The sequence below is a fragment of the Panicum virgatum genome, chromosome 3K (genome assembly GCF_016808335.1).
Source record: "Panicum virgatum strain AP13 chromosome 3K, P.virgatum_v5, whole genome shotgun sequence".
NCBI classification, from domain to species: domain Eukaryota; kingdom Viridiplantae; phylum Streptophyta; class Magnoliopsida; order Poales; family Poaceae; genus Panicum; species Panicum virgatum.
This window is the reverse complement of record NC_053138.1, coordinates 23,147,380-23,172,220: the sequence shown is the minus strand read 5'-3', so window position 1 is coordinate 23,172,220 and position 24,841 is coordinate 23,147,380. Positions and strand designations below refer to the sequence as shown.

Below are 24,841 nucleotides of genomic sequence, written 5' to 3'. Positions count from 1 at the left end.
TGTTTAGCAGGTGTTGAAAAATTCAGGTATCTTGAGGGGGGAGTAACACATGAATTTCTAGGTACACCAATCAACTTAGAAATTCAGGTCTCAGAGTCATTTAAACAACCAAATTTGGTTTCCCCTTCATCCATGCATGCTAATTAGAAAGAAGAAAGAGGAAAAAGAAAAGAGAAGGGGGGAAAAATCGGTTGCGGCTAATAGAAACTTCTTGTGGGCATATGTTCCTTCTTTTTTTAAGAACTCATGTCACATTCTGCTGAAACAAGTTTTCTCCCGTTGAAAATAACACATGTATAGCTCACTGTATTCGTTGTTGGCATGATTGCAGATAGTAGCAAGAGACAATTGTTGCGTGTCAACATTAACATACAGTAGGCACACATGAAGAACAACTCAACATAAGCACAGTACAAACTACAAAGAGTGTTCCTTCAACAAAAAAAAAAGTACAGAGAGCAGACGACGCACGCAGGCAGCATGCAGGTTGACTTTGGCCGCACTCCAAAGCTACAAAAATAAGGAGGAGGAGTTCTTGCATGCGAAGCCGCTAGCTACAGCCGCGACCGACGTTGAACGCGACGCGGCGAGAGACCGAGAGAGTTCACCAATAGCCCGAAGCCGAACGGCAACCGAAAGCTACTACATGGAGCAAAAAAGCCCCAGTGCAAGCGCAATCGTGAAGCAACAACAGTGCACGCCGGCAGCAGGATCACCGAGGAGCCATGCATTGGCCGATCGCCGAGATCCATCGTTCGTCTGCATGCCTTGTTCCCCGGCCACCTTTACCTGTCGATCCCCGGCACTGGTGTATATATAGGCCATCCGCCGTGCCTCCCCCAGCATAGCTTCATTGGCGGATCGGAGGAGCTAGCTAGCTCGAGGAGATCTAGCAGCAGTGCAGGGAGGTAGCAAGCAGAGGGATCTAGAGAAATGGCGTCCTCCTCTGCTGTCCCTTCCAGCGCGTCCGCCGCCGCCGTCGCCTTCGCCGCGGCGGTGCTGCTGCTCGCCGCCGTGGGAGCCGAGGCCGAGACGAGGAAGTACCAGTTCGATGTAAGTCTGTTCGGTCCAGCCCACGCGTCTCGATCGCTCTCATAGTCTCATGCGTCAACCTTTGACCACAGCAGAGCTGGCTAGCTAGTTAAAAGTGGCAGCAGCGATGAGCATTGGTGATTGGCCCATGCTGACGACGCAGCTAACCAAATCGATGGCATGCAGGTGCGGATGGCGAGCGTGACGCGGCTGTGCGGCACCAAGAGCATCGTGACGGTGAACGGGCAGTTCCCGGGCCCGACGCTGTTCGCCCGGGAGGGCGACCGCGTCGAGGTCGCCGTGGTCAACCGCTCCCCCTACAACGTGAGCCTGCACTGGCACGGCGTCCGGCAGCTGCTCAGCGGGTGGGCGGACGGGCCCGCCTACATCACGCAGTGCCCCATCCCGTCCGGCGGGCGCTACGTCTACCGCTACCGGATCGCGGGGCAGCGCGGCACGCTGTGGTGGCACGCCCACGTCTCCTGGCTCCGCGCCACCCTCTACGGGCCCATCATCATCCTGCCCCCCGCCGGCGTGCCCTACCCGTTCCCCGCGCCCGACGAGGAGGTGCCCCTCATGCTCGGCGAGTGGTGGCGCAACGACACCGAGGCGGTCATCGCGCGGGCGCTGCGCACCGGCGGCGGGCCCGACGTCTCCGACGCCTACACCATCAACGGGCTCCCCGGGCCGCTCTACAACTGCTCGGGCTCGCGGGACACGTTCAGGCTGCGGGTGAGGCCCGGCCGGACGTACATGCTCCGCCTCATCAACGCCGCGCTCAACGACGAGCTCTTCTTCTCCGTCGCCAACCACACGCTCACCGTCGTCGACGTCGACGCGCTCTACGTCAAGCCCTTCGCCGTCGACACACTCGTCATCGCGCCGGGGCAGACCAGCAACGTGCTCCTCGCCGCCAAGCCGGCCTACCCTGGCGCGCGCTTCTACATGGAGGCGCGGCCCTACACCAACACGCAGGGCACCTTCGACAACACCACCGTCGCCGGGATCCTCGAGTACGAGGACCCCTCCGGCGCCGCCGCCGCCGCCAGCAACCAGCTCCCAATCTTCGCGCCCACCCTGCCGCAGATCAACGACACCAGCTTCGTGGCCAACTACACCGCGAAGCTCCGCAGCCTCGCGAGCGCCGCGTACCCGGCGGCGGTGCCGCAGAGCATCGACCGGCGCTTCTTCTTCACCGTGGGGCTCGGCACGCACCCGTGCGCCGTCAATGGGACCTGCCAGGGCCCCAACGGGTCTCGGTTCGCGGCGTCCATCAACAACGTCTCCTTCGTGCTGCCCACGACGGCGCTGCTGCAGGCGCACTTCGCCGGCAGGTCCAAGTCCAACGGCGTCTACGCCACCGACTTCCCGGCGTTCCCGCTGGTGCCGTTCAACTACACCGGCCCGCCGCCGAACAACACCAACGTGATGAACGGGACCAAGGTGGTGGTGCTGCCGTTCGGCACCACCGTGGAGCTGGTGCTCCAGGACACGAGCATCCTGGGGGCCGAGAGCCACCCGCTGCACCTCCACGGCTTCAACTTCTACGTCGTCGGCCAGGGGTTCGGCAACTTCGACCCCGCCACCGACCCGGCCAGGTTCAACCTCGCCGACCCCGTCGAGCGCAACACCGTCGGCGTGCCCGCCGGCGGCTGGGTCGCCATCCGCTTCCGTGCCGACAACCCAGGTGCGTGTAAAGCCAAATTCATGTGCCAAGTTCGCGATCTCTTTTGCTAAACTCTTCGTCGATCTATGACACTTGTTGCGTGCAGGCGTGTGGTTCATGCATTGCCACCTTGAGGTGCACATGAGCTGGGGGCTGAAGATGGCGTGGCTGGTGCTGGACGGGAGCCTGCCGAACCAGAAGCTGCCGCCTCCGCCGTCGGATCTGCCTCAATGTTAGGAACAAAACGAACTCCCCATCGAGACCAATGGCCAATATCGTTTCACAAATTCGCATGAATCATTTCCCACCAACAAAATCACTGCTTCGTTTGCTCGATCATCAGTTGCCGTTTATTCTGCTATTACATGATCGATCGTGTGTGTGTTCGTCGTATCTCATGATTATTTCCTTGTTGGTGTGGGTTTTTTCAATTGACTGATTATTGCTCAGGCGATTGACCATGTCAGATAAGTGTTTTCTTTTTAATATTTTCACCTTTCTTGTAGCTATAAAAAGCTTGCCCTGCAGCTTTTTTGTGACTTGTATCTAATTCAATGTAACCGTCCTGATCTTGCTTGCCGCAGTAATAATTAATAAAGAGTGCAAATTTTAATGGTTTTGGTGAAGATATATTGTTTGTGTTGTTGAACTACACGGTTACATACTTATCTGTTCCAAATTTCATATAGACTATACAAACTTTTGACATACTTTGCCACTGTCCAATTACTGATTCATAATAACTTTCACACACAGGTGATCGACCTCCTTTCGTAGCACGTGCATCCTTGTAAAATGCTTTCAAACAATGATTTCATCATTTCAGTGCTTTCCATAATGTTAGCCTAGGGTGAAGCCAAAATAATAGAGATAAGATATAAGCATCACTCAGCACACTGCAGCCTGCGATGCTAGTGCCAACAAAATTGGAAGCGGAGCTTGAACATTCACCAATGCCTGTGGAATAAATAAACCATAAGAAGTACAACTCCGAAACACTATTCGCTTGGTCTTCCTGCTGCTGCAGGCCGTAGGCCAATCACCACCCCATGCTTGTGATTTTATATTACCTCATTTTTGACCTTTTGCCCGTGTGTTGGGTCCCGCAAGTGAAACTTCACGCTGCAGCATTTGAGAGTGATGCCAATTAACTATTGTGGGACCTATTTTTACTTTAGGGCATCACTCCACACCGTGTGTTGGGTCCCGCAAGTGAAGCTTCACGCTGCAGCATTTGAGAGTGATTCCATTAGGTCGTTGGTAGTGATCAGCAAATGGATGTATAACAATTGATATTGACATTCACTTTGATGCAACAAATGTACAGCCAACAAACCTTACGGCCGTACATGGCAAATACATGGTAGCTAGCAAATCGTACAGCTCAATCAACTAATGGAAATATATAGTATTAGGGATATTAATGACTTAAATTTGAATATATTTGTACAAATGTTTTGAATAATATGAGTGGTCAAATTTGGTATCAAAAAAGTGAAACAACCTATAATTTGGACAGAGAGAGTAGTTAGGCGCATTCACTCGTCGATTGGTCATGTTAGGTTGTGAAGGATCTCTAGGCTTCATCTCCGTATTTTTTTATCCTTTTCGCTAGAAAAGAATTAAAAAAGTACAGACACCAATATTAATTGGTGGGACCGTTCTCAAATCTCAGCTCAATGGAGATGGGTTTTCAAGTACTTGTGAACCCCCACCCTAGTTCAATGGGAGATGGGTTTTCAGTGAACCCCTGCCCTAGGCTGTCTGCTAGTCCGCGCACGCGCGCCAGGGGCGGAACTGGCAAACAATTATCGACAATCCAAAAGTTTCTATTTCCGGCTTTCACATCATTTTCTTTCCATTTTCGGCCTCCTGCAGGACCTGCACTCTCCATCCCGCTCCTCCCGGCACGAAACGCACACAGCTGGCACGACGGAACACGCGTTTCCTTTCCGCGCCTGCGTGGCTCCACTGTGACCCACCCACCGAACCTCTCCAAAAATCGTATATACATCATATAAAATTATGCACAAACATTATAATAAAAAAATTTATACAACAAAATTATGTAAAAAGATAATAACGTGAAACATATTTATATAGCAAGCTTATATACATAACATTTACATAAACAAATGTATAATTTAATTTTCTAAGAAAAAAAGATAACAAATAAAATTGGAGAAAAAGTTGTGCAAATACAACACTGAACAAAAATTGTTGATAATACTTATGCAGAAAGATGATAAACTTGTACAGAAAGAAAAGTTTAGAAAAAAAATTTGTACGAGACAAAATTATCTAATTTATAATTTCTAATTACAACTTTTACGTAAAACTTTTTACACACGTCTGCTTAGAGATAAATTTGCATCATAACTTTACGATACATACAACTTTTACCTATAATTCTTTCTTAAGAACTCTTTAAAAAATAATTTTTTTGCACAACTTTTGCGATACATACAGTTTTAATGCATAAATTTTTCCAGGCAAGTATGGAGGATAACTTGTTACCACAACTTGTATGATGTTTTCTTTATCTGAAAAAAAATTGTACAATTTTTTTCGCACAAGTTCATCACACAACTGAGTACAAATCCTCGGTATACTTTTTTAGTACATTTTTTATGAAAAAATCTGTCAAGAGAACTTAGAACGTAAAAAAGAGAAAAACTGAAAAGAAAAAAATAATAGCACTTGCACCACGTAATAGGAAAAAATAGAAATAAGAAAAAGAAAACAACGGAGTACGTGGGTAGGGTAGTAGTCATGTGGATGCCTGGAGATAGCTTCATCATGCCAGTCGCGTCGTGCGCTAGGAGCCATCTAGCATAACGGGCCGCGCCGCAAGCAGCAAACTGGGCCAAAAAGAAAAAAAAACAAACCGCGCTTGTCGGATCGATTGTTGAAAAGAGAAGTAGCGCGCGATGGCTAGAATGGATTGCCCAATGGAGAGTGATTTAGAGTATTTGTGATTTAGAGTCCAATCAGTCGTCAGCCCATTAGCAGGCCCAGGGCGCAGACCGCGGCCCATCATCAACACTCGGCCCGGACCTAAGGGGCTAAGGGCTCATCTCCCACACGGGCCAAGTCGCGAATGCGACGTTCTTTCGCGCGCGGCCCCTCCTGCACGCAGAGATCGCCGCCGGTCTCCGGCTCTCCGCTCCGCCCCTGCCTTTCAGTTTCAGGCTTCTTCAGGGTCTGACCCGTCGCGCCGCGCGCTGGCGCCCCCGCGATGCCGCGTCGGCTCGCCTCCCGCCGGGCTGCGTCCGCCAACCAGATGCGGACTCGTGTCAGGACGACAGCTCCCCCCCCCCCCCCCCCTCTTCCTCCAATTCTCCTCGACACCCCCCGATCGCCTTCCCTTTTCCTTGGAGCAACCTGCCATTTGCTCCCGAGGGAAGCAGGGTCGCTGGGGTCGTCCGTGTTGGGCGATCAGGATTTGCTTTAGGTTGCAGGCTAGGTGTTCGATGCTATTGGCCTGACCGCCTGAGGTGAGAATAGGCCTGCTGCTCCGCTCGGTCTTCCGTTTGGAGGTGACTCACGCCCTTCTGAATCCGATTCAACAGCTGTAGAATCGAGGTCTCTTGCTTGGCTGTAGTTGATTCTTCGTCATGCTCGTCGATTGACTTGTTTATCTGCTTGCTTGTGTGGTGCAAGTGCAACCGTGTCGTTTCACTATGATTGCTCCTAGGGTTCCAGAACCAATTCTAGGCAATGGTGGTCGTGTTGTGCCCACTGCCTGTTTGGTGGAGGAGTATTCCAGCTGTGAATGTAACTAGCTTGGAGCCTGATATTTTGTCCAACTGCTGAATTCATGCTTCTCATTTGGAACATGGGAGGCAGTTTAACAGTCTTATAAGCCAAATTTTGTTTCGTCTTAATCAAAAGCGGAAAAGCCAGAATACGTTTTGTTATTGTTTGCTGGAACAAAGTAGAGTATGATTCGATCACTGTTTTCTTTTCCTTAAAAATGCAGATAGTTGAAAAATCGATTGAGTAACTATAGCATCTCGTGTGAAGCACTGATGAACTGCTAGCCCAGGTTCTTGAAAAAATTTATAACTTCTCATTGGTGCCAGCGAATCAATGATCTGCATTGAGTGACCTGCTTCTTGCTGTTCCTTCTGATTTCGTCTTGTGTACATTATGTGCTCACCTAGGTGTTTTAACTTTTAAGTGGTCTTCATATATCAACTAGGACACTGGATTCCAATCCAAAACAATTTAAGCGCGAGTGGTTTTGTGCAGGGAACATAATGAACTTCTTTTTAGAGAAGTTTTGCATCTCGATTTGATGTATCCGTGTACATCCTCTGAATTTTTTCATATTCTTAGCTTAGAAGGCACATATGAACAACTGTATTGGTAGATATTTTACTTTTACACTTGATGTATTTATTGCATGCTGCTGTTTTTTCCCCTTGTTGGTAATCATCATTTCTACAGAGATATCTCAAATCAAGGCCAAATATGTAAAGACTTGACTCTTTAGTTGGTGAACCAACTCTCTCAGGCTTAATTCACAACTTTCTTCCATTCTACTAGTAGACACTTAGCTCTGAATTCTGATTTTTTTTTGAGATAATCTGAATTCTGATTTGACACTGTGACGTCTGCTCTGGTATCCATAGTTGAGAATAGCTGGCGTGCTTTCTAATCATGAGCTTTCTGTTACCTTGATTCATTAAGGTAAGCATCAATGTAGATTGGTTTTGAGCTTTAGACGAGAGCATTTATATGTTAAGGTTGGTTGGTTGTTGCACTGGAGAAATCATTATCCAGCTGTACCATTGTGATGTACTTAGCTTATAAAAAGCCACTAGGTACTTCTATTTGCTCACTCTAGTGCTTTACTCCCCTCTGTGATCCAAGCTGACAGAAAACAAGAGGGATAACATCTGAAACAGCGAGCTTCGAAACAGAGTTGGCAGTAAATTAATGCTTCAGCTGTCTGTAATGCTGACTCACGTTCTCTGGTTTTGTTGTCTTATAGGGATTGATTTGAGACGTAAACCTTTTACCAGGTTGATAAATCTGAATTTTTCCACATCTTGACAAGAGCAATATGCCAATCCCCTTTTGAAAAGAATCCTTACAGATACATAATATATCAAGAGGAGACATTCAATACAAATTTGAATTGGTTGCAGATTTGGGAGCTTGCTGTACAGTGTCGATATTCAGTATGATCTAATTGTGTTGGGCTAGACATAAGTTGTTGTGCTGTCGTTGTTGCAGTAATTCCTCAATGGATTCTCTTTTAAGCATAGCATTCTTCCAAGTGTAGGAACAGCTGTCTGTGGTGATAATCTTATATGTCAAGATATTCACCTGAGGTCTCCGACAGATCGGCGAGACCGCTCGCTTTCATAGCTGCTGTGACCGGAGAAGTGGAGAGGACAGCAGAAGCTAAAGCAATGGTTCACCTGATCTGCTAGACTAGTTACTGCTGCTGCTTCTGTAAACCGCCGTCAAGACTCTGGAGCATTGGATGCTTCTTATGAGATCAATTGCGTGAACAGGTACGTTTCAAGACCTATGTTGTACAGCTGTTATTTTGGATTGTCTCATTGCCAGGTCTAGATACATCTTCTTTGTCCCCATAGTTCAGTGGTATTGCACCCAAGAAATTTACAGATCATCTCGGAACTTAGTACAAGAACATCTGGAAAAAAAATCAGAATAAGATTTACACCATGGGGCCTAATTATTCCTTAGCAGAACCTGGAATCTGTGCTGCCTTTTTGAGCAGGCACTTAGAAGCATCATCTTAGTTGGGTTACTTTGTAGGGCTACACTACACGAAAAAGGAACAGGCAAAACTATACACATCAACACAGAAGTAGACACGCATGCGTGCGTGTACAAAGATTCTGAAATAAACAAGTGTTAGCAAGTTTATTATATATATCGATGGCAAAGATGGGGAGCGTTGCCAACAGCGCCTCCGCGTTGTCTGACCAACCTACCCGACCGATTACATTACAAAATGGTAAAGCTTAGCTCTTCCTTAATGCCCAAGCGGCTGGCCCTTCACTCTGACAGCACCTTTGTGATATGGTACCAGCAGGCACAGCACAGCGAGGGGGGAGGGGAGCTGTGGGACTCGTCATTACAGCCTTTCCCCCGGACACCATCCCAGCAGCACAACTCACTCCAGCCGGAAGCACGCCATGGCGGAGGAGAAGAAGAAGCACAAGCACAAGCACAAGGAGAAGGGCGGCACGGAGCAGGCGGCGCACTTCAAGCCGTGCGCCGACGTGAAGGGCATCCGGTTCGGGGGCCAGTTCATCGTCAAGTCGTTCACGGTGCGGCGGGCGTCGCCGCTGGAGCTGCTGCGGCTGCTGGACATCCCGCCGTCGTACCTGAGTGAGTGCCAGAGCCTGCCGTTCCCGTCCACCACCACCTACATGCCCACCAGCTTCACCATCCTGGCGCACCAGGCGTGGCACACCCTGACGCTGGGCCTGGGCACCAAGAAGTCCAAGGTGGTGCTCTTCGTGTTCGAGTCCGAGAGCATGAAGGCGGCCGTGGACCAGCTGTGGCCGGCCATGATCCCGCTCGGGGACGTGAACAAGAAGCTCATCCGCGGGCTCACCGGCAGCGAGATGGCGCGGTTCAAGTTCCGCAAGGGCTGCCTCACCATCTACGTCTACGCCGTGCGCCGGCTGGGCGCGGCCGGGTTCATGCGCGCCGACGACCTCCGGCGGATCCTGCAGTCGGTGGTGGACCTCAAGGACTTCCTGGACCACACCGCCATGCTCGCCATCCCGAGCCAGAAGAGCATCACCCTGCAGTCCCGGACCGCGGTGGCTCACTGAGACCGCAGAGCATCGATCTCTGATGGAGCCATGAGAAAACCTCGATCAGTTCAGCTCCCAAGAACAGGTACGCCGGACTTGTAATCTTCAGAGGTCCTAATTCTTTCTCGGTTGGATTCGTTTGGTCAGTGTCGGTGCAAAGTGTTCACCTCCTCCTCTGCTGGGAGCAGCAGCTGTATAGATCTGTTGAACAAAAAAGTGTTTCAGCAAATCAAGCATAGTTTTTTCCAAAGGCGAATTTTCCTTCCATGGATCTTACATTTCGTTATACTCTTGTGGCCTTTGTCCCCTGAAATAATCCATCAATGAAGCCATCTGTTCTATGGCACTTTCTGGCCGTACTGGACAGCACCCGTTGCTGTAGCTACGGTACAGTGCAGTCTTTGGAATTCCTCCGCTCCTACAGTCCCTTTACCTCCCCACACTCATTGTTCCACAGAATTGCGAGCGCCCTTTTTCGTACCAGGATCGCACCCAATTTCGTACCGCGCAGCTGTTTCTCTCTGGGACGCTGTTGCTTGTTAGGATTGCCAAATGGGGCTGTCGGCATTCACTTCGAAGAAAAACGGAGCTGTCAGTCAGGACTCGAGAAGTCGAGAGAGGGGTCGTGTTTGGATGAAGGGTGGAAAAGTTTTGATGAGAGAGAAACGATGATTTGACTATTAATTAGTGATATTAAATAAAGTCTAATTATAAAATTACCTCCACAACTGTGGTACTGTAGCAGTTGCTCTAACTAATGAGGTCTTTGACCGCATGATTAGAGGATAATTGAGCGCGGTTACTGTAGCATCACTGTAGCCAATAATGATGAAACTTGGCTCATTAGATTCGTCTCGAAAAATTACACCCATTCCTAAAAGGGTTTTGCAAATAAACTTCGTTTAGTACTTCATGCATGCATTCGTCTTTTTGTGCAAAAGTTTTGATGGTTTTATCCAAACATGGACAGGAAAGCGAACGCTACAGAATCGCAGAGAAAAAGTTGTTCCCGTTATCAGTTTTTTTTTCTCTTTTATTTTATCAGCAGGTCTTATCTTTTTATGTGGAAGTAGCCATCATGTCATCACAGGTAGAAAAAAGGGAAAATTCGATTCATGCCACCACAACTCCGTGAAATTGGGTTTCACGTTGAAAATCATGTCACTCAATGGCATGAATTTCAACATGAAATCCAACTTCGTGAAATTGTAGTGGCATGGATCCAACTGACCCTAGAAAAAAAGATGCACACATGCTATCTTTTGACCTGTTTGAGGGCGGTGACACCAATCTTTTTGGTACAGGTGGCCAACCGGGCCGGGCACGGCCGAGCACGGCCGGCACTGGCACGGGACGGGACGGCACGCCGGGGCACGGCGCCGCCGTGCCGTGCCGCGTAGTGCCGCCGTGCCGGCACCCCGGCCAGGCACGGCCCGACGAGGCTGTCGGCGTGCCGTGTCGTGCCCCGGGGCGGCGGCGGCCCGCGCGGGGGCGGCAGCGGCGGACGACCGGAGACGGTGGAAGGCCAAGAGCGAGGAAGCAGTCGGCGAAGGCGGAGGCAAGGTCCGGGCACGCGGCCGGAGGCGAGGTCCGAGCTCGCGGACGGAGGCGAGATCCGAGCATGCTGGAGGTGAGGTCCGAGGCTCCGAGCTCGCGGAAGGGAGCGGCGCTACGGCGGCGGCCGGAGGGGGAGCGGCGCGACACGAGTCGCAATCGTCGGTCGCGAGGAGAAAGCGATGGGAGGGGGGAGCGACGCGAGGTGTTTGACGGGCCGAGGCCGTGCCGCCCCGTGCTTGTGCCTTGGCCGGGCCGGGCCCGTGCTAGTGCCGCGGGCCGGGATTGCGGCCCAAGCACGGCCCGGCGCCTGGCACGGCACGGGCCCGCAAGGCCACGGTTCGGGCCGTGTTCGGGCCGTGCCCGTGCCGGCCCAGCGGGCTCGGCCCAATTGGCCACCTATACTTTTCGGGCATCTGCTCCATCCTCCCCTGCGGCAGAGAAATTTGACCGAAAGTCCGGATAGAAATACGCCCGGCAGGGGGGCATCGCCATGATCATGGGGGAGGTAAAAGTTGGTTGGGCAGGACGCTGGGTTCAGTGACGTGCATGATGAGTGGTTGAGCGGCATGGGCCACCCACCACGCCCTTGAATCATGAGGAACAAAAGCCGTCTTCCGGGTCGCGCGGCGCCGAAGGACGGACGGTGCAGTCCCTACCATAGTCCCGCGACCTGGCCTGCCTCCCGGATCGTCACCCCTTTTATTCTGTCCTTGGATCTCGTTGGTGTCAATGAAACCCCGAGATGTGCTGCTGAATCGGTGTGTACCGTAACCTTTTTGTTTCCTGAAAGATTGCCGCGTACCTTAACTTCTGTTAAGCTTATTCAAAGCTGAAGTGGTGTCGAACGATTGGGTTTCCAGTGTTCTGTGAGTACGCAAGTGCTCGGCTGAGCAGCAGAAGTAGCCTTCCTTTGACGAGCGTAACGCACAGGTAGAAAGACGCTGGTCCTTTTTTTGCAAGGAAGGAGTGGCAACTACTACAGGATCGAGATTACTGTAAGGTTTACTGTAAGGTTATGGGATTCTTCTTCTAGTCCTCCAGCAACCGCACCTAGACATGCATCTCCAGAACTCACATCGCAACTAGAACATTGCGCGGCTGCGCCTCGCAGAAATATGCCTTCCAGTTCAGGTTTATTTTAAGAAATTGAACTGCAAAAAGTCCGGGGGAATTTTCGTAAAATTGGTAGACTGCAGGGGGTCGATTACTGAAAAGTTCAAGGGGTTTTTCATAAAATTGATGGACTTCATAATTATTTTAACAAAGTCTAGGGGTTTTTTACAAAATTCACGGAGTACGACACGATTAATAAAAGTTCAGGTTTTTTTATAAAGTAAGGTTCCACAAAGTCCGAAGGGTTTTCCGTTAAATTGATGGACTCTGTGTTCATTTTAACAAAGTTCGGGATTTTTTTTGCAAAATTTACGTCCCTATCTATTCTGACCGTCCGACGGCCAATATTTTCGGAGCCAACGTGGTCCATCTCCTGGCCGCGAGCGCGACCAGGGTTCAGTATTGAAAGATAAGTTTCGGCGGCCCGTGTGTAATTGTAGCCGATCGGTAGCTGGCCGACCGGGTCCTCTCTACGCGCTGGCTGGTCTCGTCGCCGTCGCCGAGCCAGCCCCCGGCCCGCCCAGCTGACATCTGCCGCCGCCGCGTGCCCGCATCGGCGTTGCTGCCGGAACAAAACAAACGATGCGGAATGGAACTCGGGGCACCTAACCTAACCTGACCGACGCCCGGCCGCGGGCGCGCTCGGTCGCCTTCAACCGTGGCGAGGGGCGATTGGGGAGAGCTCCAATCATGCCGCCGGGGCCCCGCCGTGTGACAGGGCACGGGGAGCAAGCAGATCGAGACGTATTTATGCGCTCATGTGGCAGTGCATGGGCAACCGTCTGTGCCGGCCCGGCGGCCCGGCCTAGCCTCCCCTGGCTCCGTGGCTCGGCGAGTGCGAGCCCCATGCTCATGCCCCCCGTGGCAGTTGGCTCTGGCGCGCGCATGTTCTGGTGCTCGGCGGGGGCGCGCGCCCTGCCTGCGCGTCGCAGAGGGGACTTTTCTGCCTGCCTGCCTGCTCCTCATCGTTCCCGTGCTGTTTCGGGGGGTAGGCAGGGCAGCGAGCCCTGGCTCCGTTGGCGCGATGGCACGGAACGGGGGACAGGCGGAGGGCGCGAAACGTCATGGAAGTAGTGGTCCGGTTCCCCGGCGGATCGTCATCGATCAGGTACGCGCGCGCAGGGGCGGTCGGGTTGGGGCTTTGGGACGCGACGTGAGCACCGGCCAGGCCACTGTCTGCCAGAGTGCCAGAGCCCAGAGGATTGGGAAAATCTCGAGCGCGCCCGTGGTCATGAGCCTAGGGGTTCGCAGCCCGCTACGCCATGAGCGGCGATGGTGCGGGAGCGTGCAGGCTGGCAGCGCGCCGCAGGGTGATCGCGAGGGCTCCTTTTGGTGGAGCCAACTTTGGCAACAGCGTGATAGCTTTCCCCTTTGTTTAACTTGTTATTATCGATGATTAAAGGGGGATCTATACGGGCGGCGGGATGAGTCGGATGGCATGGCAGACGGTGGGTGGATGCTTCCTGTTAGTGTTAGTACTACTACTGGCACCATCGTTTGTCCGTTCCAGGGCTTTTATCAGACGCTTTTGACTCGCTCTTTCTGTCCTCGGCTTTTAGTTTTCATTTACAAAAAAAAAATCAATGGATTCCTGAGTCAAAGCTGATTCAGTGATTGGCCCTTCCTCCTACCGAACTAGAGACTCGGATGGAAGATTAAAGTCGGTACCTTCGAGTGCGCAAAGTCGTAAGACCATGTATGGGGGCTTGACGCATGCCCAGTGCCGGAAGGTCAAGAAAGTTGGTAAATTGATGACAGGAAAGCTGGAGACCGAAGCTCCGGTGAACAGCAGCCGTAACTATAACGGTCCTAAGGTAACGAAATTTCTTGTCGGGTAAGTTTCAACCCGCACGAAAGGCGTAAGCGTAACCATAGTCACAAAGTTCCTGGGTCGACTGGGTCGAGGAACGGGGTCGAGGGTCGAGGGTCGTCACTTTATAAAATTATGATACGAAGGGGGTATACATCTATGGAACGATAAATTATTATGTGGGACGCGACCCTGATTCATCGGGGTCGATATCTTCGGGTCGATAAAGACAAAAACTATATATATGCTACTAATGAAGAAACTAATCTGTACAAGCATATAAGAAACATATAAAAGAGTATATTTAGACCATGCTACACGTACTCAGCTCATTGTCTAACAAAAACCATACCAATCCACTGTCCTTAACCTCCTTATCCCAATTAAATCTGCTAGCAATGGGACTGCGACCCCTTTCAAACCGGGACACGATCCAACCTTGAATGAGACGCTGACCCACTTCGACCCCGACCCTTGAATCGGAACGACGTTCCCGGGTCGAGGGACGAGGCATCGACCCCGAATCCTGTGACTATGTGCGTAACGATATGACACTGTCTCGGAGAGGGACTCGGTGAAACAGACATATCTGTGATGATGCGGACTACCTGCACTCGACAGAAAAACCCTATAAAACTTTACTGTTCGCTACCCTGAAAAAAGAGCAGATAAAGCGCTTGGCAAATTCAAATGAACCAGCTTCTTCTTTGAAACTTTGGGAACTTAGTCATAATGGATTGTAATTCAAGCGGCCCACCACCCCCGCCGTATTGTGTGACTTGATTGAGGCAGTGGGCCAAGATTGGATACGTGGTTACAAACAAAGAACATGAATCTAACCCGACCTGGAAGGCTGGAACTTCGTACATTTCAGCATAATATAATATAGACAGTTCGTAGTTAAGCACTTTTTTTACACTCCGGGCGATTATTCCTGATCTATTATATTAATAAAGGAGTGTTAAAAGAAGCTACTACGTTCGCCGAGAGGGTCTAGAAATTCTCACGTTAATCTAAAAAAGAAAAGGATTTGCTACGTTGGATTCTATGAAGATCTAACGGCCTAAACTAACTCAAGAGTCCGTATCAAATACGATCAATAAATTGCTAATTTCGGAATTAAAATATTAAAAAAAATTAGTACATGCCCTAAGAGTTCATAATGAACACGATTGGTAAAATATCAAAATTTGGAATTAGAAAATTTGCACTCCTGCTTGCCCGTCCACCAGTAGACTGTTCATTTCGCCTTGATGTCCTTTCCAGAGTTCACGCATCCATATATACTTATGTTGCGCTTACCATCATGGCAAATAGGTTCCCTCCCGTGACAGTGTTCGCTGGGGCAAGGAGGGAGCTCGGTACATCCATAATATGAGCTTATCCGTGAGAGTTATGATTGCTCGGTTCAAGTTACATGTGGCCTGTCAGGATTCAGGATCTCGGGCTGGCAGATAGTTGCATTGGTGATCATCGGAGTTGACTGGAAGCATTTGGACACAGCAAGTAAGGCAGATTCAATGATTCATATCAGTACAACAAAAGGAAAAAGTAACGGCACCCTCCATGCAATCATGTGATGCATGTGATACAACTTAATACAATCATGTGTTTGCCTCTCCTGCAATGCATGCAACGCTGAACATGGACAGCATGCGATCACTCAACTCAACTGATAATGTGAGCCTGGTGAATGGTGTGTTCGTATCGTCACTATTGATCTCGATTACATATGCATGTGGGTTCGAGCTATAGTGAGATATTGATTTCATTGGTGATTGATAAACAACTCAATTTCGACCCATTAATGATCTAGACGCTACACTTTGTGGCGAGAGAGAAAGAGAATGAAGAAAAACAACATATAGAGAGAGAAGAAAGTGGGGAATCTTGCTTGCACAAAGATCAAAAGGTGGTACGAGGGTGCTATATAGGTAGGATGGTAAAGGGTCTAAAATTTAGTCTAGACATTTTAAGGATCAGGCTAGAATTGGGGCTCATATTGAAAAACATCATATAGAGAGAAGAAAGTGTGGAATCTTACTTGCACAAAGATCAAAAGGTAGTATGAGGGTGATATATAGGTAGGATGGTAAAGAGTCTAAAATTTAGCCTAGACATTTTAAGGATCGGGCTAGAATTGGGGCTCATATTTTATATATTTTTTAGCTAAAAATAATTAAGCGTTGAGTTTGATGTTGAGGGGGGTATTAGAACCATGGTCCATTACCATGCCTATATATGGGGTAGACAAAGATCCCATAAAAAATACAATTGATCTATTACCATGAACCCACTTGAAATTACTAAACAGAGTTGTCGTATTAGTGAACCACACAGTAAAACAATGTCAACAATCATATGTAGTAGTTATTACTAAAAATTTTTCAGTAATTTTAGGTGTAGCTACATCTAAGGTGTAGAATAACATATGTAGGTATAGCTTCAATTGAAGAGAAATTTAATAATAGAAAAGATAGATAATCAAATCGGTATCAAGAATATAATAATAGAGGTACCATAAATGATGAAATTTGACCAAATAATAAGATATCATTCTTTATCCATTTGAAATTACGATGGGACAAAAGAAAAATAATCAATCCATGGGTGTCTGGATTGGCTAAAATAGGAGCGCCAAATTTATCCCTAGGTGCCCATGGGCTAAATATGGAGTAGCCCATATTTAACCCTCTTATTTGGCATCCAAATAATAGAGCTAAGTTTAATATGAAATCCAAACATCCCCATATAATACTTAAGTGTTAAATGAATCCAATAGACTTGCTCATGGGTTTATAAATTACCACAATAATAGGTCAAAATATAAATATCTCCACCATTGATCTTAGTGGATTCATGACATAACGAATAGATTTTCTATGATACAAGGGTAAACTAAAAGCATCTTAGGATGGCACACCTATAACGATTACATTAAGTGCGTAGTATATAAGTGCCAGAGTGAATTACTGTTTGTAGAATCATCAAGGTGCAATTAAAAAAAAGAATCATCAAGGTGCAATGGGGGAGTTGAGGACATTCGCTGTGCCCTAAATTTTTGGCACCAGTCTAGAGAAAGATTAGTGGAGCAAATGTGAGAAACAGAATACAATAGGTAAATCACTGGTGGAAGGCAGAGAGGCTTCCTAGCTATGGAAGGACACACGAGGCATTGGTACACGTCAGTGAAATAATTTTAGAAGTAAAGACTTTTGTGAAACTATAGAAAAACGTAAGTCAAATAGAAAACTATGAAACAACTAAAAACTAAGGATCCATAGTGACTCCAAGATAATATAATTTAGTGAAATTATGCATTTAAACTATGTTTATACATTAGATATTTCCTTTTATCATGTACATGTTTTGCGTGATAAAATAATATGATAAAAGGCGATATCTTAAACTAGGCTATTCAGAAAAAAATAATGATAATGAAACAACAAACAAAATTACTTGAATACATTTAATTTTAAATTAAAAGGATCCCAAATACTATCATAAAACAAGTTAGCTACCCGCGCTATTTGCGCGGGCCACCTTGTTTCAATTAAGCGACAGAACTACGTGTTCAGCGCAAGCAAGCGTCAGCGGCAGGCTGGCAACTCTGGCGAATTTGCCAGGTCCGGCAGTCACGAGCCGTCTAGCGACTAGCGATTACCACGGTAGCGGCACACCCTGGCGTCCGTGTACACCCTCCCCAGCTCGCAGAAGTATCCCTTGCTCGGCGCGCAGTGCGCGTCCTCGGAGCACACGCACAGCCCCTCGAGCGCGCACCCGTCCCTCACCACGCTCACGCCGCCGGCGCCGGCGACCCCCAGCACCTGGTCGCTCCACTCGCTGGAGAAGAGCCCGTCGGGGTCGTAGGCGCGCTTCACCCTGAGGAACTCCCCGGCGCGCCCCGCGCCGAGCCTGCCGGCGGCGCCCTCGAAGGCGGCGTTCCGGTTCTTGCCCCAGTGCGGCAGGCCGCCGTACCTGCGCAGCGCCATCTGCTCGATCTCCTCCAGGGCGTCCTCGTGCAGGCGCGGCGCGCGCGGGGTCGCGGCTCCGGTAGTAGGTCATGTCGAAGTCCACGACGTCCTCGGGCTTCCCGAGCGGCGCCGCGGAGGCCCGCACGTAGCGCATGAGGACGCCGCCGTACACCTCCAGGCCGCAGAGCGCCTCCGGGCACAGGTCCCGCAGCCGCTGCACGTCGCGGATGAAGCCCGCGGCCTTGGACACGGGCACGCTGATGGCGGCCTGGAAGAAGAAGGCGCCGCCGGGGACGCGCCGGTCCCACCCGCAGGCGGTGAGCAGGGCGTCGTCGGGGCCGCCGAGGCAGCTCCCCGAGGACTGGATGCGGTTCTGGTAGCCGATCACCGTCTGGCCGAGGAGCGTCGGCAGCAGGCCGCCCGCCGCCGTCAGGCCGTAGTTCGCGGTGGTGATGAGCGCCGACTCCGTGACGGCGGTGGCGCACCTGAGCTGGGCGTCCCTTGTGGCTTCCGCGGTATCCTCTTCATCATGTGACAAGGAGCGAGATCATCAAGAACACTCACTTGCTGTTTGTACAGAGAGCTACGAGATTCGATCGAGGTGATTGGTTTGGCGGCGTAGAAGTATTTACCAGATTGTCTGGCGGACTGGATGGCGAGCGTGGGGGTGGGCCGGAAGCCTACGAAATCGTTCACGGCGTCGCCGGGGCAACCGGCGGGGGCGCGGTCGTCGATCCTGTAGACAGCCACGCGGTGGCCCGGGTACCACCAGATGTCGGCGAACTCGTGCTCGCTGGCGAAGGCCACGGCTCGTTCCGCCAGGTCGGAGTCGGAGGCCTTCCGGTACGTCACCGAACGCTTGAACATCGGTTGCAGCGCCAGAGTGACCTGACGGAAAGCATGATGGCAAAAATGTTAAGCATCGGAACATGGTCCCGTTTACAGAGTTCCATACTTTCCCATGAAAACATTACAGGGAAAATCCTGGGTTTAATTTTTCTACTCGATGTAAATGAATCAATTGTGGAGTGCACGTGCACCAAGCATAGGAGGTGCCTGGCCCCTTTATCCCCTGCCTGGACCCCTCCCTCGGTCGGTCCAGTGAACACTCATCCTCCAACAAGCCGTCTCCCTTCTAGAAAGGCCCCATTTAGGTCTATTTGCTTCTAAAAATTAGCTGAGGCTCCACTTCGATCCCCAAGCTAATATGCCAGCTAGTAACCTTACCAAGCAACTAGCTCCTAAATAATGATCACTGTAGTTGTTATTAGCTGTTCCACCCTAGCTAACATAAGTATAATAGTTAGCTTCGAGAAATCTGCTCGGAGCTAAGTCAACAATTGTTTACAAAAATTTTGTCCGCAAAAGCAGCACTTAGGCATTTCATGTGCGTGCATTGACTTTTAATCTGAATAGACTATCATCTACTCCTTCCATTCAGTTTTGATAGATATATTTTCATATGGCACAATGACCAAAGACACTAAGTGTGCTTATCAATCTAATAAATGCAACATAGACTTTTTATTGGTCCTCCAATGGTTTAATTGAGAACTCCTCATTAATAATGATATTTATTGCTACAGCACATGTCAATAGCAAATATAGCTATTATTTTTGAACATTTGAATTTTTGAAATATATCTATCAAAACTGGATGGAGGGAGTATGTGGGATCTCCTATATGCATTAGAAGATTATATGCAGCTTTACCAGCTCATCAATTTTGCAGTATACTAGGTTATTAGTTCCAGCAAATTTGTTGACTTCTGTGAAAATTATGTATGGATCCCAAGGTGATGATTCGTTCACAAGAACAGAATGCATGGTACCGTCGTGGGAACCACGTCCCATAGCTGCATGTTGCTGTCCAGGAGAAAGAAAAGTAGGAGAGAGAGTGTTGCATGCTGTTCACGCTCGAGCAAAATTATTGCTCTTGCTCTAAGGGTACGACTCTACACCGGCCATGCTCATTACAAGCTCATTTGTAGGCATGTTTTCAACAATTTATATTATATGTTGGCAAGAGGCGCACTCATGCGTGTGCAAATGTGGTTATGGGCAATATTCTTATTTTTTGGAAAACAAAAATTACAGCATCACGGTAGAAAAATTAAGCCAATGGTACCATGATCGAAGGTGCAGTTATGTGAGTCTGCGTTTGACCGAGTCCACATTTCTCTAAGAAAAAAGAAAAAAAGAAACTGTCATGATCTATTATTATATAAATATTTGAGTGTTAGAAGAAGCCACCACGTTCGCCGAGAGAGACTAGAAATTCTCACATTAATCTAAAAAAGAGAAGAATTTGGACCGTTGGATTTTATGAAGATCTAATGGCTTAGATTAATCAAAGAGTCCATGCCAAATACAATCAAAGATATTTAGTTATTGTAAAAAAGAGTATGCATATATTAAATATAGAAAAGAAAAGAATGTAAGATTAATACAAAGGGTCCATGCCAAATATGATAAAAGATATTTACTTATTGTAAAAAAGAGTATGCATATATTAAATATAGAAAAAGAAAAGAATTTAAGATTAATTCAAAGAATCCATGCTGAATACGATCAAAGATATTAAATTATTGTAAAAAAAATAGTATGCATATATTAAATATAGAAAATTAAAAGAATATAAGAGTAATAAGATCAATATATCTCTTTACTAATTTCTCATCTGTTCTTTCCAAAAAAAAGAGAAACAACAACAACCAAGTCGTACTAATAAAAATAGAAAATTAGGGCTTCATTTTTTTCTTTTTATAAGGAAATAGTAGAGAGGCAAACCTCCCCCCTTTAACTAATTCCATTAGCCGAATTGACTAGATCAAAACTACAACAAATTTATAGAGGGTGCAAATTATAAAAAGTAGAAGGGAAGGGAGAGAGATTAAGACTATCGAAGTTCATGCACTAGGTTTAATTTGGACATCAATCCAAAATCATGTTTCTTGGAGTGTGCAATCGATCTCACCAATATGACATAAATGACAACAAACTCTACTCGGCAGTATATTAGTTTTGAAAGAAAAAATGAGGACAATTACATATGCATGTGTCAATCAAGCCAACCATGCAACGCTGTAAAATTTGTTTTGGATCATCATCATCTCCCTTTGCCTCGCATGTCAATCTTTAGTATGTTTGCTTGATTCTTAATTACAAAACATCCTTGGTGAGAACGGCTCAAGGAGCCAAAGTCGAACTAGACATGTGGATATCGATTATCACATATTTGAGGCTTTTTTTTAGTGAATATCATCCCTATTCGCCTCATGGTCTTCAATATATTTGCTTGATTCTTTATTGTGAAAGCGTCCTTGGTGAGATTGGCTCGAGGAGCCAAAGTTGAACTAGATAGATGGAGATCGATACATCATAAATCCAAGGCAATGAGATGCATGTCACCAATAGCATAACCATCAAGAGGGACGAAAAGGGTGTGACACTCATCCTGTTACCGCTGAAAGAACAAGCAAGGAAGCGTTAAAAGAAGTCACCACGTTCGCCAAGAGCATCTAGAAATTCTCACGTTAATTTTAAAAAGAGACGCCTAATGTCATGAAGATCAAACGGTCTAAACTAGCCTAAAGAGGCCATGTTTAAAACTAGCCCAAAGAGTCAATTTTAAATACGTTCATCGAGAGAGGGTCTATAAATTCACACATTAATCTAAAAAAGAAGAATATACACTGTTGGATTTAATGAACATCTAACAGTCAAAATTAATCCAAAAAGTCTATATCAAATATAATTACTAAATATCTAATTTCAGAATAAAAAAATAGGACATGACCGATCGAGATTGTCTGGATGTTACTCAGGTGCTCTAACGACTAGACTAGACTTTCTTTCACTTAATATTATTCAAAATATTGCACAAATCAAAGTTCAACATCTAAGTTACAAGTTGTTGGCTTCAACATCACTAACACATACATATAAATATATTTAGTACCTACATATAAAAAATTTGTAAAAAGATAAACATGTATCCAAGTTGATCCGATCTTGCGAATCATCGAACTTAAATATTATGTGCTACAATATGCGTCCATATTCAAGGTTACCTAATATTATTGAATCATCATATTTATATTTTGCAAGTTAAAATATTATGAATTAAAATGCGATATATAATAAAGCAATTTAAAATCTGATGATTTAATACAAACCCATAGGAAGCTGCAAGTAGTATTCAACGAGAGCGAATGAGAGGTACAGTAAATAAAATACCAAATATACTATTCTGTTAAGATAAAAAAATTTAAGAAAATAAATAAAAAACTAGCTACCCGCACTATTAGCACGGCCCACCATGAAAAAAATGTGGTTTCATCATTAAAGTCGAAACTAAAGAAGTTTTAGGAGGAGATCAGGTCCAACCAAATAAATCATTAGTGTGCGATCTAGGAAGCATGTTAGCAACTAAAAAACCATTAGCATGGCCATGGAGAAGTATAATTTAATAGCATTGTTTAAAAAACTATGAGTAGAAAAAAGTGAATACGAGTGAGACTTTCAGAGAGTGATGATGACCATTGCCGGCTATAATAATAAATTTGTAGAGCCCGTTAAGGGCACGCAATAGAGAAAATATACCGCGACCATAAAACAAAATAAATGCATATGTGCATAAATTTTAAAGAATTGCATATGGAAGAATAAAAATAAAAACTAGCCACAAGCAAATGCTGCAACAATCCTCAATAGTTCATTCTCCGCTTCATCGAGGCGCACTACTGCCGCCGCCGCCCAAAGCAATTTAGGAGAGGAACAGAGAAGACTTGGTGATCGGCTTCAGCAATCTCTCATAAAGCAAATAAAACATATTATTGGGGCGGCCTAAAGTTATGGGGCCGGCTACTGGAGGATGCTTTCTACAATTCTGCTAATTCTCATTTTATGTTACTAGGACAGAAGATTTGGTTGCTATGACTTAGCCGTGCTCGATCAGATCACCAATGTGATTGGTTTTTAGGCTAGACTTAGAACGCCTATTTTTAACTTAGATGCTCTGACCTCTGAGTGTGCCTTCATGGGGCACGACTTTAAACTTTAAACTTAGATGCTGGTCCAGATCTTTTTACCTGAGAAATGACCCCAAGTACCCCGAGGGACACCTTGGCCGCGTTCAGCTCAGGAGTGCCGTCGACGAGCACCCAGACCTTGGCATACCCCTCGCTCGCTGGTGCCGGCGTTACAATCCTCATCCCGACGACGTACTCGTGCACAGCAGAGCCGTTGCCCCACAGGGAGCTCCCGTGCGCGCCCGTGGAGAGCAAGCCGCCGACCGTCACGCCGAGCCAGTAGGGCGAATGCGGCAGCGCCAGCCCGGCTGCCGCCACGGCGTCGATGAGCTGCTTCAGCGTGACGCCGCTCTCCACGGTGATCTCCCTCCTGGCGGCGTCCACGCCGACGACGCGGTTCAGGGCGTTGGTGCTGATGACGAGGCCGCGGTCGCCGCCGGGGCACGCCAGCTTGGGCGCGCTGTGGCCGTACCGCGTGGCCACCTTCATCTTGGTCCCGGCCGCCGCGGCGCTGGCCACGACGCGGAGGAGCTCGGCCTCGGAGGCCGGGAAGGCGGCCGCCGCGGCGCGGCACGTGGAGCGGTCCGGGAACGCGCCGTACGCGTTGGTCACGGTGCAGTCGGTCATGCCGGCGGCGGCGCACCGGACCGTCAGGGGCGGGGGGCTGGCGCCGGAGAAGCGGGCCAGAAGCAGCAGCGACGGCGCGAGGCACTCCACGAATAGGACGGCGATTGCCAGGAGGAGGCCATGCGTGCGGGGCATTGCCGCTGCTCCGGCTAGGCTACTTCCTCCTGGCATGCCGTGCCTTGGTGTTCGTGCTCGACTGGTCTGGTGGTGATCTTTGCGCGACCAGTAGGTTGGGGTGTGCCCCGGCATCATGCGGAGGGGTGTTGATTAACGAGTACTTTGCGCGCCTTGGCGCGCCCTTGCGGTTATTTTATAGTCATGTAATGATAATATCATTTGCTGTACAAAGTTATATCTCTATGTATGAGAGGTAAAACAATTTCTGAAAAAAAACATGGGTAGTAAATAGCCATCCATTATTAGTATCTCCTTAAATGTGTAAGATCACAGAGAAGCGATGAGAATCAACAACAAAAAACTAAAGGGAGCAAATGTACGCCTAAATTCTATAGTCTGAAATATCACTGAGATTTGTTACTAATTAACATGGTAGTGCTGCTGTTTTTTGATAATAAATTGTTTTTGGTTTGAGTGGTAGGATATATGCTTTTTTTCTTGCAAAAATTTCCAAGAAGCATCTGAGTGAAATAGTTTCTTAACAGTTGTAGAGCAGCTTGATGTAATACAGATCGTACGGGAACAATATCTAAAGTAGCAGATAGTTATATGGGCCCTTAAACTAAAATGGAAGGGCCAAAAGGTAGAAGGCCACAGCTGTATTTAGTATTCAGAATCTGACCTGTTTTACTTCTCCATTCCACAAATAGTGAACAACAACGAAACTGATCACGCCAGGAACAATGTATAGTAGAGCAGGCTGCATATGCCCCCAAAATGACCATATTAATATTTCAGAGATGACAGAAATAAGGGGATGAAAAGGCAATAAACCTGAGCAACAGAACTCACCTGTGCAGCTTGAGACCAGTTCATTACAATGATGGTCACTGTGAAACCCAGTGTATCTCAAAAAATGCACTGTTGAAGTAACGGTTCTTGATACCTCTTGAGACGTCAAAACGCAGGGCAAGTGCAACGAAAATCCCTGGACCCAAATGTAACACCCCTGTGTTAATTGTGCTCGCTAATCCCGTGTTTAATCACTAATTATGGCTTAAACGCGTCATTAGCGTTAGTCGTGTTCGCATAGTAAACATCAT

General features: G+C 47.8%; 2 protein-coding genes and 1 pseudogene across 8 annotated transcripts; 2 read left to right on the top strand and 1 right to left on the bottom strand.

Annotated features, from left to right (window-relative positions):
- The first annotated feature begins 788 nt into the window (after positions 1-788).
- Positions 789-3,328, top strand: LOC120698460 (laccase-12-like). Its single transcript, XM_039982084.1, has 3 exons — positions 789-1,053; positions 1,219-2,719; positions 2,805-3,328. Exons 1-3 carry the CDS (start codon positions 934-936, stop codon positions 2,933-2,935), a joined length of 1,752 nt encoding a protein of 583 aa, XP_039838018.1. The 5' UTR covers positions 789-933; the 3' UTR covers positions 2,936-3,328.
- Positions 3,329-6,029: 2,701 nt separating this feature from the next.
- LOC120698458 lies at positions 6,030-9,853 on the top strand. Of its 7 annotated transcripts, none has more exons than XM_039982080.1 (3): positions 6,030-6,195; positions 7,992-8,226; positions 8,775-9,853. In XM_039982080.1, exon 3 carries the CDS (start codon positions 8,878-8,880, stop codon positions 9,523-9,525), a length of 648 nt encoding a protein of 215 aa, XP_039838014.1. In that variant the 5' UTR covers positions 6,030-6,195; positions 7,992-8,226; positions 8,775-8,877; the 3' UTR covers positions 9,526-9,853. The 7 variants fall into 7 exon arrangements, with proteins under 7 accessions (XP_039838014.1, XP_039838013.1, XP_039838012.1 ...); XM_039982079.1 differs by having other exon boundaries at positions 8,772-9,853; XM_039982078.1 differs by having other exon boundaries at positions 6,030-6,237; positions 8,772-9,853.
- Positions 9,854-17,540: 7,687 nt separating this feature from the next.
- On the bottom strand, positions 17,541-24,464 carry LOC120698457 (annotated as a pseudogene).
- Positions 24,465-24,841: the final 377 nt, after the last annotated feature.

Excerpts from the sequence above, each read along its gene's own strand:
- LOC120698460 (XM_039982084.1), top strand. The coding sequence starts at position 934 with ATGGCGTCCTCCTCTGCTGTCCCTTCCAGCGCGTCCGCCGCCGCCGTC. Across the intron at positions 1,054-1,218 it reads CGAGGAAGTACCAGTTCGAT|GTGCGGATGGCGAGCGTGAC; the intron begins GTAAGTCTGTTC and ends GATGGCATGCAG. Across the intron at positions 2,720-2,804 it reads CTTCCGTGCCGACAACCCAG|GCGTGTGGTTCATGCATTGC; the intron begins GTGCGTGTAAAG and ends TGTTGCGTGCAG.
- LOC120698458 (XM_039982080.1), top strand. The coding sequence starts at position 8,878 with ATGGCGGAGGAGAAGAAGAAGCACAAGCACAAGCACAAGGAGAAGGGC.